The 18,676-nt window shown below is 41.8% G+C and overlaps 1 protein-coding gene across 1 annotated transcript in view; it reads right to left on the bottom strand.

The window, feature by feature from the left end:
• The window catches only part of TAF2 (TATA-box binding protein associated factor 2), a 2,150,018-nt gene that overhangs the window by 386,893 nt on the left and 1,744,449 nt on the right, over positions 1–18,676 (bottom strand). The window contains exon 21 of the mRNA XM_044066916.1: positions 6,629–6,698. Within this exon, the coding sequence (XP_043922851.1) occupies positions 6,629–6,698 (70 nt within the window). The remainder of the gene's footprint in view (positions 1–6,628; positions 6,699–18,676) is intronic.

Genomic DNA, 18,676 nt, shown 5'->3' with positions numbered 1-18,676 from the left:
TATTTTTTCTGAAACAGCTGCATTTTGACTTGTTTTGGCTGCTACAACTGTGCATACTAAAAGCTAAGAAAGTGTTCTCATCGCAGCTTGGTGCTTTACCCATTGCTCAAGGAACATTTTAAAAAAATTCTTTTTCATATACTGTCGTTGCATTCTGATGGCGTTTAAATGACAAGCAATTTCTGTGTTAGATTTTAACACAGAAATAAACGTATTCGGTTATTTAACATTAGAAATAACATTTCTTTTATTAGAAACGCCTTTGAAATTCCGGTTATTGCAGACTCCTAGTTGAGTTGCACTGTTTATTTATTCATTTATTATTGATTCTTCATTATGCATTAGAGATGTGTACTCCTTACTACCTTTTCTGTTAAGGAATGGATATTATATTTGTATATACTTAGTTGCAAGCATTACTTCATTTTATTTTCTTTTTAATCACAAGATTCTGTATGAGTTTTGTTTTACCCTATGAAAAGTTGTTTGCTAAAATGTATTTTAAGGCAAACAAACAGTATTTACACTTGATTAGGTTCATGAATCTTCACTAAGACATTCTTGGTTACTTTTATCAAGTTCATGTTTCTTTTTTGAAAACTTTTTTATGTTTAACACCTGTCTACACTAAGTGGACATTTATTTATGCTTTTAATGTAATACAACTTTAAATGTGAAGGTATGTCAGTGGGTTCAATTAAGGCAGCTGTTTGTAATTTTGTAACCCCCCCCCCTTTTTTTGGGTTTTAAATTGTGTTTGATGATTTTTTTCCTTTGTCTGAAGAAGTCTTCCTACTAAGGGAGACGAAAAGCGCTTTACTTTTACATTTCCTAATAAACCTTTGGAGTTTTACACCTGCTGGTTCGGAACCTTTTGGTTTGTTTTTTGACAGTTTGTTTTTCTTCAGTTTTGGATTTACTGTAAATAGATAAACCATATTTATGTTCTTTTATAATTTATTATTAAATATTTATTTATTTATTATTTATTTTAACATTATTTTACCAGGATAAATCCAACTGGAAACAAAGTGCCCATTTTCAGTGGAGTCCTGGGGAGAAAAGCTCCAAGGAAGTTAATAGAGTACATACATGGTTTATATAACAATAAAAAACTGGTATATAAGGTAAGAGAAACAAAGAAATACACGAACAATTTTGTAAAACAATAAGATACTCAGGAGTAGAACCCCTATTTGCAATATTTACAACAACAAAAAAATACATATTAGGTGAGTATATCAGGTGAGAATATAGTGTATGCAATGGAGGCATACAGTAGGTCACTTATATGGAGTAGTGGGTCTTCAAGGGGGGTCTTTGCAGTTACAAAGAGAGTTAGCATAGAGGTGTGAATTAAGAAGGCCCTTGAAGGTGCTTGTATGACTTTGTAGCCTGAGTTCAGGTGGGAGGGTGTTCCATACTTTAGCAACATCATAAGAGAATAGGGCCTCCCCAGTGCTGTTATTGCATGGGTTGAATTTCAATCAGGTTTTTGTTACATCAATGTAGTTCCCTTTTGGTGTTGTGAAAGTTTAGTATGTCAGCTAGGGCAGGGCTCTTCCTCGGATGAAACAGAATTTGATGGGCTATGATCAGTTGGTGGCAGTGTAGGAGGTTTGGAAATTCTAACCACTGCAGTTTAATTAGGGATTGGCAGTGGTGGGAATGTGATCTATTATTGGCAGCGAACCTAGCTATTTTATTGTAGCATGTGGAGAGTTTGTTCAGGTTAGTTTTGTTAATGTTGGTGAGGACTGGAAAGGCGTATAGTAGTGTCGATAAGAGATGTGTTCTGGCTATTGTTGTTCTAGTTTCGGGGGTTAGGAATAGTATGCAACGATATAGGCAAACAAGTTTTTTATGGACTTTAGAGATAGTTTGGGATACGTGCTTGTTGAATTTAAGCTGTTGATCAATAGTGATGCCGAAGTGTTTGGCCTCAGTTACTGGGGTGATGAGGGTGCCATTGGTTGACATGATGGTAAAGGTGGCATTGGAGTGACTGATTGGGTGGAATAGTATTAGCTGTGTTTTTTGGGGTTTAGTATTAGTTGGTAGTTGTTCAGCCAGTTATCTACCTCAGTGAAGGATTCCTGGGCTTTACTTTGTAGTAATTGGATGTTTGGTGCTGAGCATATTAGAGTAGTGTCATCCGCATACTGGACGATGTTGGCTTTAGTGGTAGCTAGCTGGAGATTATTTGTAAATATGTTGAAGAGAAGGGGACCAAGGATTGAACCTTGTAGGACACCACATGTGACAGGGAGTGGGTGGGATAGGGAGTTGCCCCATTTGACAGATTGTGACCAGTTGTTTAGGTAACTGTTAAACCATTTTAGAGTGGAGTCATCGAGGTTGAGTTCTGCTAGGCAGGTGAGAAGTTTGCTATGGGAAACTGTATCAAATGCCTTGGATAGGTCTAAGGAGGTAGCAGAGACCAGCTTCCCTTGGTTCCTATGAAAGTTTGTGGTATTGGAGAAGTTAATTAGAGCAGTGTTGGTGCTATGGGAAGGTGTGAATCCATGTTTGGTTTTAGTTAGAAGGTTGTTAGTTAACAGATGGGTAAGGATTTGGTGGTGGATACACTTTTCTAGAATTTCTGAGAGGGGTGATAGGATAGCAATGGGACAGTAGTTGGAGAGGTCAGTAGATGGACCTCCCTTGTGGAGAGGGATGATATATGAGGTTTTCCATAATGAAGGAATGAATTGCAAGGAGATAGATCTGCTAATGAGTAGGGAGACGGGGTAGGCAATGGCCTTGGATGCAATTTAGAGATACTGAGCTGGGAGACAGTCGGCAGCTAGGGTGGTAGGTTTGAGTTTAGCTAAGAGATTTTGAATGGTTGTAGTTGGAACTGGGTTAAAAGTGAAGGGGGTGGAGTTAGTCTGGTAGTTTAAGGTTGATGTTGGGTTATGGGTGATACAGCACTTACCAGGTTCAGTACTGAAGAGGTCAAGTAGTTATTAAAACTAGAGGCTATGTGTGGATCAGTACCTGTGATATCTGGGGGTGGTGTGGTGGCTTTACCAGGCTTTACTTTTCACTGTGGCCGGTCCTTCAGAGAATATTTTATACTTTGAGAGTACTTGTATCTATTTGGTGACCCTGTGGCCACTCCTGAAAGCCTTACTGCATTGGTCAAACACCATCATTTGTATTGATATTAATTTCATTCAGTACAATTGGGTACATTTGTAACAGCCTTAGAGTAGCTGGCTTTGGAGTGCCTGGTGGCAGTGTAACTACCTTATAGTCTGGGCAAAAGGGGGCATAGCTAGCAAAACTGTGTCAGCATTTCCCAGGTGTGTGTTTGTGTGTGAAAATCATATCTCAAACAGTGTGTGTGTGTCAGTTGCTTGGAGCAGGGACAAAGAGCACTGATTTCACAGAGAGAGGGGTGGAGGACTTGGCTTGGACACTTGGCTGAGAACTCAACTCTACAACTGTGCCAGTGGGGAGTCTTACTGGGGACCTGGAGTGAGACAGATAGAGAGAGAGAGAGAGGAAACCCAGACCCTGGACCAAGTGTGTTCTCTGTGTGCTCTTAAGGGAAATTGTGCTTGATGCAGAGAGCTGCACCTGGAAATACTGTATGTATCTATTTTTGTTCCAAGTGAACATCCCTCTCCAGTGTCAGAGGTGAGAATTAAAGCTCCTTGATTACTGGCCCAGAGAGACGACGTCACAACTATGGTTAGGAATTTTTGTTGAAAATACTGATGGACATCAACTACTGTTGAAACAATGTAATCTGACAAAGTACAGATGTTTATATAAAAACTGTGGATGCATCTTTCAGGGTTTAGCTCATCATATGCCACACACAGGAGAACGGTTACTGATGTTATCCAAAAATACACCACCATTTATGAATCATACTGGGCAGTTGAAACCCATCCAGTGTACTCTTGCATATATATCTCAGGTAAATCCTGGATGTAAGACAAATAAACTGGTGGGTGGAGATCCTTTCTTTTAGACAATAGCATTCTGAAGAGTTAATGGCTTAGTGCTAGTCTGGGTAATGTCAGAACCATTTTCAATGTGAAGGTTTCCTGAAATTCAACCAAATATTTCAGGGACAGACTCCATGGCATGAGATTAAACATTATATAATGGCAACCAAGTGTGAGTCAGGGAGCTAACTAGAAGAAATCTGTATATTATTTCTGCCTTTGTCTTTGATATATACCATTACACTTTCACAGTTTACACTGAAAATTTCGAATGCCATTTTAGGAACTTTGAATGTTGAAAGGCAGTTTTCAAAGTCATATAACGGCAATTCAAAATATGTCGAACCCGCAACAGTGGATGCTAGTGTGCATTTGCTGTTGTGAGATCTGACATATTGATTGGAGATTGCACTATGGTGACGATTGGGAACTTTGCCCTTTTCCTCACTCTAGTGCATTCTCAGAGTTGTAAACTAAGTAGCAGGGGGTGTGGGGGGGCACAGGGGAGCTTGCCCCCCTCCAAAACATGTGTTGGATGTCACTGGAGTTCAGTTAAGTTCGAAAAATCTTAAGTCAAATTCGACTTGTTGACATTTTTCTTGTTTCACTATTTTGGTTGGTCGATGTTGTTAATTTTGATAATGTTTCTCTAGTTAGTGATTGCTCACAAAAATGTTATCGAAATTTTGATAGTAAACCCACTTCCATACATTTTATAAGCTCTTTCCTTAAGGGATAGTCTGTAACCAGGAGTAAAGTCTTTTCTGTTAATGACTGAAGGTTTTATCAAGGGACTCGGATATGCTTGCAAACAACAGGTAAGCAGATAGAAGTGATCCTGTTTCACATACCTTGTTTCTTATACTCGAGCATTTAAGTTCAGTAATTTCAGACTTTTATCGGAGGTCCAGTATGGGTCAACAGATGTGCAAAATCCTTAGTTTAGGACTGTGTAGACTGGGGATGGATATACCCACAGCTACCAAAGTTAAAAGAAAAATTATGAAATGCAAAATATTTCTCTCTTGGAAGATAATGGTTTGGACATGGGATTGCGGGACAGAGTTCTGAGTAGCACGAATCGGTGGCTAACCTTAAAGGAAATGGCTAAATGTATTGAAAAGTTAAAAAATAAGACTATAAGCTGCTCAATAGAAATGGTGAAATGTAGGAGCAATGAAGTTGGTGTCGAAGATGAACAAAATGTTATACAATGAGTATACAAAGATAAGCAAGTAATGAAAGCATAAGACCCAATAGCTCCAGTACTGAAGCTCAACTGCACCATTAATTCTAAAGGCATTTAAGATGGGCATTTCTGGGCTGGGAAAGAGCTTTATGCCCCATTTGGTCTTACCTGGGAGTTCCTTGGCGAAAATCAGGTAGTAAGGTATGACCAAGCTTACTGGTCCTGCGGGAGCCATCTACCCTCTGAACACTGAGCACTGAACATCTCCCCCTCAGTGGCTCTTCTGAGCCTGCTGTTGGCATCTCCTGAGTGGAAACGTGCCTCTGCAAGTTGAATTCCCCTTGGCCTTATTGGTGCTAAGCACCATGACAGCACAGGCTCACCTGCTTTAACTCCACTAGGTTACACCTAATGCACTTGCTATTTGTCAACTTTGTGGTGAGCCGATCACTTACTTAATCTCCTCTCCACAGGCTGAGTGAGCCAGTAACAGCCACTCACTCCCATCTTTCTTGGTCAGCTCCTATAGACACCCAAGCCACTACTCAAGCTTGGGTCACATGCTGTGCATTAGAGGCTTTTTCCCTCTGTGACATGGTTCTGGTTTAGAAAGAATAACCTCACAAGGTTGAAAAGATACAGCTTTACAGCCAATAACAGCTTGGAGTGGGGGCAGATAGTAAAAATTGAGGATGGACTTGGATGCTACAAATAGCACAAGGTAAACCCAGGCAAAAATATAAAAAGGACGCAACAGAAGGATTACAAGAAAGACAAGAAGGTGAAACAGATTTCAACATTTTATAACTTTACATAACTTTAAATAAAAACAATCTAAAATAACCAAAAATGTAAAATAAAATAAAATAACTGACAAATATTCAAGAAAATATAAACTATTATTACTAAATATTATATCCTCTGATATACTATTAAGATACTACATTAATATAATAACAATCCACTTTATAATATTTATTAACACATTATGTAATTTTATCATGACATAAAACTATGTTAATGTGAACATAAACTAAAATATCAAAATCAATAAACTCATTAATGCAAACTGCACTTGCTAACCTAAGAATGCCTTAATGTTAATGCGTAGAACAAGTTAACTTGCTTGTTACAATCTCCAACTTCAAATACAGATTATGAATATATAGGTATGTCCAGCCCTACTTTAACAGTCTGAAGATAGTATATAAGAAAATGGAGGACACAGTGTAATTATATGTTTATTACATGCATAATTCCAGATGGCATGTGCAGGAAAAGGCATACTCAAATATAGTATAGAGCAAACATTTTTGTTATAGCGCAAACAGTTAAGGAAAACTTATCTGTGATGAAGAAAAACAACTCAGAGATGATAAAGACAGCGTGGAGTTGGTCAAAACAACATATGTAGCTGTAATAACAGAGCAAGATTAAAATGAATTTGAAATTAAATAAAATATTTTGGAAAATTTACCTTACATAATGTACAGGATCATTTTCAACCATATGAAGAAGCCACTGCAGTTCTTCAGCACTTCTGTCCACTAGTAACAAAATGCACATATTTAACCTTTTCAGATAAACACATTCTAAATTAAAACTTATTTACATATTCTATAAACATTATTGAGTTAGCCGAAAAGCAGATGTACTGCATAAGAACTATCAAAATGACTGGAAAATCTTTAAAAATAAAACAAATCAAAAGGGCAAGTCTGCAATAATCTGTACATTAAATTTGTACTTTTAAAAGATTATCTACCAATACTTTTTACATACATAACCAGAAAACGAGTCCCATGGAAAGAATAGTCAAACGTAATGATTCAGAATGTTCCTAGCATTTTAATTGGGTTACACATAATTATATGCGTGTATGTATGCATGTGCATGGTGAATATGTTTAAAACTGCATCATTGCAACTGAGTAGGATAAAGTACTGCCACCTTTCTCACAACAAATGATACATACATTTAAAGCTACAATTACATTCCACTTCGAGCACACAACTTCACCTGTTAGCTTTTTATCCAAAGTTAGTGCTAGCTTTAGTCATGGCCTACAGCTTTTTCCACCCATCCATTTTAAATCATGCACTTACTTACTCTCCTCAGCACATAGCTTATCACAAATGAGTTTACAACAGTTAGTTATTACTGCAACTGCATAACACATTGGCTATACTATTCCATCTAATTTAACCATCTCTGTTCATGCAAAAATGTCCTATAAGTAACAGATACTATCTTAATATTATCAGATGACTTGCATTATTATTCTTTCTACACAGTTTTCTCAGAAGTTCCTTGACTGCCCTATGCCACTACATGTCATCACATGTCATAAAATGCTTAATTCCAAAATTTGTTAGTTCATTTCTAGCCACTCGGCAAGCACACTTTCTACAAATGAAGCAAATAAAGAAGGTATGGCACCTTCACTCTTACAAAGATATATTTTTACTAAACACACAACAAAAGGACAATTGTGTTATAATTTACCAAAGCAGCACATTAAACTGAGGTAATCACTGCTGCAGCGGTATTCACAATAGGTAGGAATTAACTGCAAACAGATGTCTGTCTATCCATCCCTACTTCCAGGACTATGGACATCTCCAGGCTAGTCACTCCTACTTAAGGTGAAGACATGAGTAGGAAAAGCCAGGTATAAACAGGAATCCTGCACCATCATCAGTTATTTTCTGTGTGACTGGTAGAAAGTTATCACCAACAAGTCTGCCTGAAAATGGCAGCTGATATGGAGATCTGGCTAGACCTCTTGGGAGCAAAGATATTGCCCAGGACATCATAAACAGGTACATATTCCTTTTTGATTTTGTATGCACGTGTACATGTGTGTGTGTGTATGTGGGTGTACATATTTTTTTGTGCGATGAGTGAAGCCAGTGTAACCCCTAGACATCATAAATATGTATATATTCCTTTTTTCTTTGTCTGTGTAAACACATGTACACCACACCTCTCAATGTCACTGCTCAAGAATTATGGACAAAGCCAAAAATAATGGGAGGCAAAGGCCCAAAATCAAGGTTTTGTTCATTTTACTTAATTTAATTCAAATGTTAACAGAACAAATTTTACACCAACATGCATTTTCTGAACAGTAAGAAGCCTACAATGTAACATCTGGCATTACTAACTTACATTTCTCAGTGATTTATCAGAAAATCAAAAAAAACTAAGAGGGACAGGGCAATGATATAAGACAAAATCAGGGACATTCTGCAAAATTATGGACAGACATGATATAGGTTCTACATGTGTACGTATGCATATTTTTTCTTAGTGTAACCTTGGTGCAAGTATTTTTCGGCGGTGTTTTGGTCCCACTTCCCACTCTTCAAATATTGCTAGCACCAGGACTGTAGCAATGCTGGAGAAAGGGGGAAGTATCCCATGAGTGTGGCTTCTGTTGAAACATCTTGTATGTTAAAATCCATCGAGGAAGCTGCATAGATTGCAGTGAAATTGGTTTGGTTTTGATTTAAAAAATGCTTTTGGTTCTTCTACGCAATCTGTGTCAGAGGTCTAAAGTTATTCTCAAAACATCTGCTTGAAATGGCAGCTGTATGGAGATCTGGCTAGACCTTCAGGTAGCAAAATATGTTGCTCCAGGCATTATAAACAGGTATATATTCCTTTTTTGATTTTGTGTGTGTATGAGTGACCCTAGTGCAGCCCACAGACAGCACAAACAGATATGCATTCTTTTTTGTAAATCATACCTCTCAACTTATTTGCTCAAGAGTTCTAAACAAAGCTTAAAATAACAGGGGGCACAAAGGTCCAGCATCAGAGGATTTTGTTTTATTTAGTTTAATTCACTTAAAAAGTTAACAAAACAACAAGCTTTATATCAACATGCATTTTCTGACAAGAAGCATAAAACTCTATTGTCCTGCATCACTGACTGACTGCCCTCCTCAATGATTTAACAAAAAATGAAAAATTTTACAAGGTACAGGCAATTAATATGAGGCAAAAATCAAGGGCATTCTGCAAAATTATTAACAGATGTAAAGTATGTTCTACATGTGTATGTATGTATGTATATATGTATGCACATTGTTTTCTTTGTGAGACCCTGGTGCAAGTGTTTCTGGAAGTGGTTGTACCCCCACATATGCCTTTTTTTAAACACTTTATTAAATTATCACTTAAGATGCAGGCAAACATGGATCTACTTTGAAATATTGAAGCCCATATAACTGAATGCCATTGTCCCAAAATGAAAATCACGAAAACTGAAGTTCCCCAAACACTTGCCCAAATTTACACAAAACACAAACTGAAGTAAGTAAATCCTACCTAGGTGGGGGGGCTATGCCACCCAAACCTCCCAATGTGCTCCTAGCTATATATATCAACTCCAGATCGCACTATAGATGTGCAGCAAGTAAGGGTGATAAAGGATAGTGAGGGAAAGGTACTCACAAGAGAGGAGAGTGTGTTGAGTAGATGGAAAGAGTATTTTGAGAGGCTGATGAATGAAGAGAATGAGAGAGAGAGAAGGTTGGATGATGTGGGGATAGTGAATCAGGAAGTGAAACAGATTAGCAAGGAGGAAGTAAGGACAGCTATGAAGAGGATGAAGAATGGAAAGGCTGTTGGCCCAGATGACATCCCAATGGAGGCATGGAGGTGCTTAGGAGAAATGGCAGTGGAATTTTTAACTAGATTGTTTAATGAAATTTTGGGAAGTCAGAGGATGCCTGAGGAGTGGAGAAAAAGTGTTTTGGTACCTATATTTAAGAATAAGGGTGATGTGCAGAGCTGCAGTAACTACAGAGGGATAAAATCACAGCTTGAAGTTATGGGAGAGAGTAGTAGAAGCTAGGTTAAGAAGGGAAGTGATGATTAGTGATCAGCAGTATGGTTTCATGCCAGGAAAGAGCACTACAGATGCGATGTTTGCTCTAAGAGTGTTACTGGAGAAATACAGAGAAGGTCAGAAGGAGTTGCATTGTGTCTTTGTAGACTTGGAGAAAGCATATGACAGGGTGCCTAGAGAAGAGTTGTGGTATTGTATGAGGAAGTCGGGAGTGGCAGAAAAGTATGTAAGAGTGGTACAGGATATGTACGAGGGTAGTGTGACAGTGGTGAGGACTGCAGTGGGAGTGACAGATCCATTTAAGGTGGAGGTGGGATTACATCAAGGATCAGCTCTGAGTCCTTTCTTATTTGCAGTGGTGATGGACAGGTTGACAGATGAGATCAGACAGGAGGCCCTGTGGACTATGATGTTTGCAGATGACATTGTGATGTGTAGTGAGAGTAGGAATCAGGTTGAGGAGACTCTGGAGAGGTGGAGATGTGCTCTACAGAGCAGAGGAATGAAAGTCAGCAGGGCTAAGACAGAATACATGTGTGTAAATGACAGGGAGGGTAGAGGAATGGTGAGGATGCAGGGAGTAGAGTTGGTAAAGGTGGACGAGTTTAAGTACTTGGGATCAACAGTTCAGAGTAATGGTGAATGTGGAAGAGAGGTGAAGAAGAGAGTACAGGCAGGGTGGAATGGGTGGAGAAGAGTGTCAGGAGTGATTTGTGACAGACGGGTACCAGTAAGAGTGAAAGGGAAGGTCTACAAGAGGGTAGTGAGACCAGCTATGTTATATGGGTTGGAGATAGTGGCACTGACAAAAAGGCAGGAGTCAGAGCTGGATGTGGCAGAGTTAAAGATGTTAAGATTTGCACTCGGTGTGACTAGGATGGATGGGATTAGGAATCAGTATATTAGAGGGTCAGCTCATGTTGGACAGTTTGGAGACAAAGCAAGAGAGACGAGATTGCATTGGTTTGGACATGTGCTGAAGAGGGATGATGGGTATATTGGGAAAAAGATGCTAAGGATGGAGCTGCCAGGTAAGAGGAAGGCCTAAGGTAAGGTTTATGGACGTGGTGAGAGAGAACATGCAGGCGGTTGGTGTGACAGAGCAAGATGCAGAGGATAGGAAGAAATGGAAAGAGATGATTCGCTGTGGCGACCCCTAACGGGAAAAGCCGAAAGATGATGATGATGATCGCACTATAGTATAGAAAAGAGTATGTTGGTCAAGTGCTTTCTTAAAACTTCACCATTTGGGAATTTCAGTTTTGGTGATTTCTTGGGTAAATGGTGCTCGGTTATATGGGCTTCAGTGTTTCGAAGTAGACCCGCAAACATACATTAACAGAAAAGAAAACAAATCTTTGTAACAATTCTCCATTTAAATACAATATACATCACATATACTTTCTTTACTACTATCATCAGTCCAACATTACAAAAACTTGCCATATTTCAGCCTTCCCTTAAACCTCACTCTTCCTGCTCCTGAACATTATTATACAAGTACTGTTCACACAATTTCCATTTACTTCTATGTAATTTGCTCCTTCCCTTTTCTGAAGATCCCTCTTCCAGTTCTTTTATCTCTTTTATAATATTTAATACCTCAAATACAGTTGGTATAGACTTCGATTTCCATTTTCTAGTAATTGCTTTTTCGGCAGTCAATGGAATTAAACTTAATAAGGCCTTACTATGTCTAGGCGATTCATAACCTGTATCGCAGGCTCAAAATAATCATTTCTTCACTTACAGCCATTTGCTCACCCAATATTTCTGACAGAGTACTCTGTAGGGAATTTTTAAAATCTGCCAACTCACTACACTGCCAAAAAAAGAAGTTATGTCTTACCATAACGTTCCATCTGAGTTGTTGATCTTCTTCCAGTCATCACTGATTGGTTTGGTTCTGAGCCCGCCTAATACCAAGCTCGCGTACACCAAAAACTCTCAAGCTAAGCTGCTAACCCACAATGCTCTTCTCCCAGTTACCTCAGATCGAGTTTGCATGCAACATATAGAAGAAACAGAAAGACAGAGGCCATCTCTGCGCAGAAACCCTGAAACACCGCAAGGACTGAGAAGATCCGCCAGGAGCCTTTGGTGGGGTAGTGTACGGTGGGAGCGTGTGATGACTGGAAGAAGATCAACAACTCAGATGGAACGTTATGGTAAGACATAACTTCTTTATCTGAAGCTGTTAATCTTCTTCCTATTCATCACTGATGGGACAGAATCCTAAGCTACTTGGGGAACCTGGGTGGCCCTTATGGAAGAACATTCTTGAGAACAATTGAGCCAAAGGCTGCTCTTCCCCTGAAGACCAGATCCAATTTGTAATGCTTGATGAAGGTATGGGGTTTAGCCCAAATGGCTGCTGCACAAATGTCATCCATGGAAGCCCTGGAATGGAAGGCAACCAAAGTTGCGATGGCCCTAGTTGAATGAGCTTTGATTTGATCACATTTGGATTAATTCGTAAGGGAATATGCAAAGGTAATGCAATCTCTGAGCCATTTTGATAAAGTAACTTTTGATACAGCACATCCCAGTCTAGGACCAGAAAATGAAATGAAAAGTTGGTCCGACTTGCAAAAGGACTTAGTCCTGTCTAGACAGAAATGTAGTTGTCTATGTACATCCAATTAATGAAGGCAGTATTCCCCTTTGTTTGTGTAGTTTGGGAAAAATACAGGGAGCTCAATGGACTGGTTAACAAAGAAGTCGGAAACCACTTTGGGGAGTTAGATCGGGTTAGTACGAAGGGATACTCTGTCCTTATGGAAGATTAGATACGGGCTCATGATGCAAGGCTTGTAACTCAGATATCCATCTGGCTGATGTGACCGCCACCAAAAACAAAAACTTTCATGACAGGAATTTTAGATGACATGTCGCGGCATGCTCAAAGGGAGATAGAGAGAGACACTGGAGAACCTGGGAGAGATTCCATGTCTCTACAGGCTGTCTGATAAGAGGTCTACTATGGAAAACTCCCTTGAGAAAGGTCTTGCAGAGTCGGGTGGAGAGAAGAGGGACTCCATCTGAACCATTACGGAAATTGGAAATAGCTGCAAAATGGATTTGAATAGTAGAGGCTGATGCCCCATTGTTAAACAACTCAAAGAGATGGTGAATAATGGTGGCTGTAGGAATTGAAAAGGGGTCTAGCATCTGATTATTCAACCAGATAGCAAATCTTTTCCACTTATCTCTGCAGAGTTTTCTGGTGGATGGTTTGTTTGAGGCCAGAATAATATTCTGGACAGAAGAGGAGAGATTTTCCTGCCTGGCAACTAACGGAAGTGGAGAAACCAAGCTGGCAGCTTGAGGATGGATAGATTTGGAGAAGTCAGCCTTTGTGGGTGAGATATTAGGTCCTGGCGAGTGTCCAGGATCCAAGGAGGTTGTAACAGATGAGGACGGAGGAAGGGAAACCACACTTGACGAGGCCAGAAAGGGGCAATGAGGATCACCTTGCTTCTCAACCGAATAGCTTTCCTTAGAAATAAGGGAATCAGAGGTATCAGAAGATAAGCATAGAGGAGACCCGTGAGTCAAAGCGTCTCGGTGACTCCCCATGTGGGGGAAAGAAGGCGAAATAGCTGTTGTAATTTTTGTTTGAGGGGGAGCGCAACAAGGCTGGCCCCAACGGCTGAAGATTTCTGCCGCCACTATAGGGTTGAGAGACCACTCGTGAAGACAGAGGATGCATCTGCTTAGTCTGTCCGCAATCACGTTGGAGCTCCCTGGGATATGCGTTGCGATTAAAAAGCGGTTGGAAGCTATCGCCCAATGCCAAATTCTCATTGCCTCGCGACATAGGGGTGGTAGGATTTGGTCCCTCCCTGTTTATGTACCAGACGATCGACATATTGTCTGACTGGAGAGCAATTGTTCCTGATGGAAGGAGCGGATGAAGTGCCTGCAATGCTAACAGCACCGCTCTTAAGTCCAAGACACTCATATGCAAGCTGACCTCTAGGTTCGACCATGGGCATTGGACTGTCTTTCCATGGAAGTGCCCCCCCCCACCAAATCAGGGAAGTGTCTGTGGTCACCGTGGCGTTGGGTTGGTAGGTCTGGAAGGGGCGACACCAAAGATTTTCATCTGTTTTCATCCACCAAAGGAGATCCTGCTTGCAGGAGATGGTGATGAGGATCTGTGCATTCAGGGGGTGGAGAATGGATATCCACTGGGACAAAAGGAGACACTGTAGTATTCTCATATGCAATCTTGATAGGGGAACAATTGGAATGGCTGCCACCATAGACCCCCAGAGCCTGAAGAACTTCCCTTGCAGACACTTTCCTTTGACAGAGTATCACTTGTACTTGTAACCGTAATCTCAGAAGTCTGTGAGGAGGAAGAGAGACTTGGCTGGTTTGAGTGTTGAACATCGCTCCCATAAATTCCAATTGTTGCGTGGCATGAAGGTTGGATTTTTCCCAGTGAATTGTGATGCCTAGGAACTTCACCAGTGCTAGGGTGTAGCGGAGGGCCCTGACCAGTAGGTGCTTGGTGGGGGGGGTGGAGAGGAGACAATCGTCTAGATACGGAAACACCTGGAATCCCTGAAGTCTCAAATGAGCTGTCGCCACTGCTAGGCATTTCGTGAACACTCTGGGGGCTGTTGAGAGACCGAATGGCAGGGGTCTGAATTGGCAATGATTGGCTCCCAGCCGGAAGCGAAGGAGACTCCTGGAGTGTTTGTCCATTTTGATGTGGTAATATGCATCCGGGAGGTCTATCGAGCACATAAACACACCCTTACGAAGAAATGGGAGAATGGATTGTATCAAGACCATGCGGAATTTGGTCTGAACTACTGATTTGCTTAGTTGGCTGAGATCCAAAATGGGCTTCCAGTCCCCGGTCTTTTTTGGCACCAAAAGGAATCGAGTAAAAAACGGATCCGCACTGGTCTGAGGGACTTGTTGGATGACTCGTTTTTGACACTGCTTTCTTATTTCTGAAGATGCCTCTTCACTTTGAGTGGGTGGAACATCGGGAAGGGATTTCAGAAGTCTTGGGTAAGAGATTAGGGGAATGTAATAACTTCTGGAAATTATTCTCTGCACCCACTGATCATTTGTAATAGCGCGCCAGGCCACTTGGTGCAGAGAGAAATGAGCCCCGACTGCTTCCAGAGGAAAGCAATCAGGCAGCGTTTCACGAGCGCTGATAAGGTTGTCCGGAGAAAGAATCCCTGAAGCCCTGATTTCAGGGACCCCCTCTGCCCCGAAAGGGGCATCTTCCATTACTGGAACCCCCTCTGCCTCTGGGGGAGTCCTTGTCACATGCACTACGGAAAGGGCCTTGTGCCACATCTTTCCAACTCTTCTGGTTCCTGCAGAAAGAGAGCGGAGGCTTGAAAAAAATGTAGGCCAATGGCAGACAAGGTTTTTCCATCCTGCTTGCACCTTGCTAATGTGTCCTTCACTTTAGAACTGAACAAAGCGGACGGTTCGATAGGGGCATTTAAAAAGGAAGACCTGAAGGAGTCCATGAGGTCACAAATGCGCACCCAGGCGTGGCGTCTCATAACTACACCTGCGCCCGCAGCTCTAGCCACCCCTTCGGTTGCGTGGGACAGTAACCTCATGGACGAGTTGGAAATTGACTCTAGGGTAGCAAGTTGGGAAGCAACTTTATCACGTGCCCTGTCCTAAACTTGACCTGCGAGGGTCCCAGAGAGTTCAGATATGAGATCTCTTTGGAGCCTCGTAAAATGTGCCAAGTAATTCAGACACCTAACAGCAAAGGTCGCTGAAGCAAAGACTCACTTTCCTAATCTGTCCACCACCCAGGACTCTCTGTTGGGCAGGTGGACAGCAGGACTTTCCTCTGAGGTCCTTTTTCATGGCAGTCGCCACCACCATAGTGTCTACTGGTAAGCCTCTTGACCAATGGGGCTGTTCCTTTGCAGGGGAGAGTATCTTGTCTGGTCTCCGGGGAATGGCCTCAACAGTATCAAGGTTCTTCCATGCCCGCTTCCCGATGAGCTTGACTAGGTCATCGGCAGGGGGGGGTCACCCAAGAAGTAGAGGGCCGAAAGCGGAAGGTCTGCAGGAATACGGATTCCTCTGAGGAAGGGTTGGAAGGCTTCCAGTCGCCCCTCTGCCTCAAAATTTTCGGGATGTCTCCAAAGGAGACATCATCAGGGGATGACTGTGGGGGCCCCCTCTCACCATCATCGTAATCCGCATCTTCAGTGAAGGACTCCGGGGAGTCCATGTGTCTCCTCTTGAACGTCCGTTTCCGAGGAGGATCTTCAGTGGGTGCATCTGAAGAGGACTCAGAAAGGAGGTTACCCTGTACAGGGGTTTCCTGAGGCTTGTGCTCTCAGTGTCCTGGTGGGGTGCGGCTTGTGATAGCTGCAGCGCAAAAGGAGCGGGGGGAAGGTCCGACGTATCAGGAGGAAGACAATCTCGGAACTGGGGTCACACCCCGCTCCGCATGGCCCGCTCCCCAGAAACAGAGCCTCAAGCAAAACCGGGGCAGGAGTCACCCCCAGAGCCAGAGACAGAGCCGATGAAACAACCGGAACTGTTCCTGGAGTTGAGGGTTCCACCCCCACAAGCATGAGATTGAGGAAAGAATGGTTCTGAAGGAACCGAAACCCAAAGGGGCCTTGGAGCCTCAGAGAAGGTCACTGTCAGCACTGAGGAGAGGATTCCTTCCGCAGACATCGGAGCTATGGGCCTCGGAACTGAAGGGTCCAAGGGAGGAGAATAAGTGGGAGTCGCAGGGGCAATGGACCCAAAGCCCAGAGTAGGGTGGGTTCGAGGAAAATTTGTAATCCCCCTAGCTGTCAGCAGCTGATCAAACAGGTGCATCACATCTGATTCAGACAGGCTCCTGGTGGACCTTACCGACATTCCTGAGGGGGAGTCAGGTCGGTCCAAAAAGGTGCTAAAGACTTGTCCAGCAAAAGGTTCCAAGGACGGGGAATACTGGGTCTGAGGTGAAGTAAAGGTCGGCACTGAGGATTCCAGTTTTGAGACAGGCAAAAGGGGAACTACCGGTGCCAAAAAAGGGCTTGGAGACGAAGTGATAGTTGGGGTGGAGGTCATTATCGGCTCCGATGGAGTCGTCGGTACCGATCTTGGAACGGAGATAAGGGACGACGGTGTCTAGCTAATGGCAGGCAATAAGGTAGGGTCCGAAACCACAGTCGGAACCATAGCAGTGGTCAGTGCTGAGGGCGGCACCAATGTGGAAGTCATCACAAAATCAAAAGACATCAGTGGAGCAGAGCTCAGAGCAGAGGCGATCTTGTGCCCTGGGAAGTTTTAAGGGCCTAGAGCTTAGGAGGCTTGCCCTTCTCACCAGCCGGTGAAGAAGGGTCCGAATGAGGACTTTTTTGTGGTAGATGGTGGGGTTGAGACCTCCGATGCAGAAATAGCCTCAGAAAATGGAGAAGTAAGCAGGCCTTTCAGAATAAGTTTATTCTTTCTTTCATTCAGCATCCGCTGATTGAAAATAACACAAATTTGACAGGGAGGTTTCACAGATAGGTGTGGAACCCCCAGACAATAAACACATTCGTCATGTAGATCGCTGTTGGGGAGTTTACATTGCAGAAAGAGCAATGCTTAAACCCTGAAGTCCCTTTCTTTTCAGCCATACCAAAAAAAAACGAGTAACTAATCCAAACAAAATAGAAGAAAATACCAGCAATGGTATTACGAATACAACAAGGGTAAGGAAGGGCGATTACCAACAATGGTAAGAAAGGGAATACCTGTGGGTAGAGCTAGTTAAGAAAACAAGAAATATAGGAGATTTGAGAGAAAAACTTTAAAAATACTGCAAAAATTGAAAAATACAATACTTAGCTGGAGAGCTCGGTGAAATGCTGCTATATGGCTGCATGGAAAATGAGATATAAGGAAACTGGGAGAAGGGCATTGCGGGTAGCAGCTTAGCGCGAGAGTTTTTGGTGTACACGAGCATGGTATTAGGCCGACTCGGTTCCAAGGGCTCAGAACTGAACCCATCAGTGATGACTAGAAAGAAGATTAACAACTTCAGACCACATGTTCCCAGATACTTCTTTCTTCTCCATCACACCTCCTACATTTGGTATCTAACTGTAGAAAAATTCTTTGAAGTCTACTTGGGGTATCCCCCACATCCCACTCTTCAAATATAGCGAACACCTTGCTTGTAGCAATGCTGAAGAAAGGGAGAAGTGTGACTTTTGTTGAAACTGCTTATGTTGTACAGCTCTGTAACATGCAGTGAAACTGGTTTGGTTTTTATTTAATACATGTGTAGTATTTATTTTTATTTATTTTATTTATCATTTGTTGACCGGGAAAGTCCGACTAGGTTCCACAGTGCCTGTTTTCAGCGGAGGCCCGGGGAGAAATGCTCCAGATGCATGTATTTTATATGTATGTGTGTATATATATATATATATATATATATATATATTTACACACACACATACATACACATATATAAAATATATAAAAGAAAGCAATGTTTCAAACAGTGGCTTATCAATCAAGCACAAATGCTTGAAATGCACCCTATCAAAAAACAAACACTGCTATGTTCTTAGCTAGCTATGTGTGTAAGAAACTCATACAATGGAAATTAATGCTTGGTATACTGCCTCTGCCTACCTGTATTACTTCTCGCTCTTTTACTTGCTCATG

Source organism: Protopterus annectens, chromosome 3.part1, assembly GCF_019279795.1.
Source record: "Protopterus annectens isolate FY-2018-M chromosome 3.part1, PAN1.0, whole genome shotgun sequence".
Taxonomy (NCBI): domain Eukaryota; kingdom Metazoa; phylum Chordata; order Ceratodontiformes; family Protopteridae; genus Protopterus; species Protopterus annectens.
Note: the sequence above shows the minus strand (reverse complement) of the source record. Positions and strands in the feature narration are given on the sequence as shown.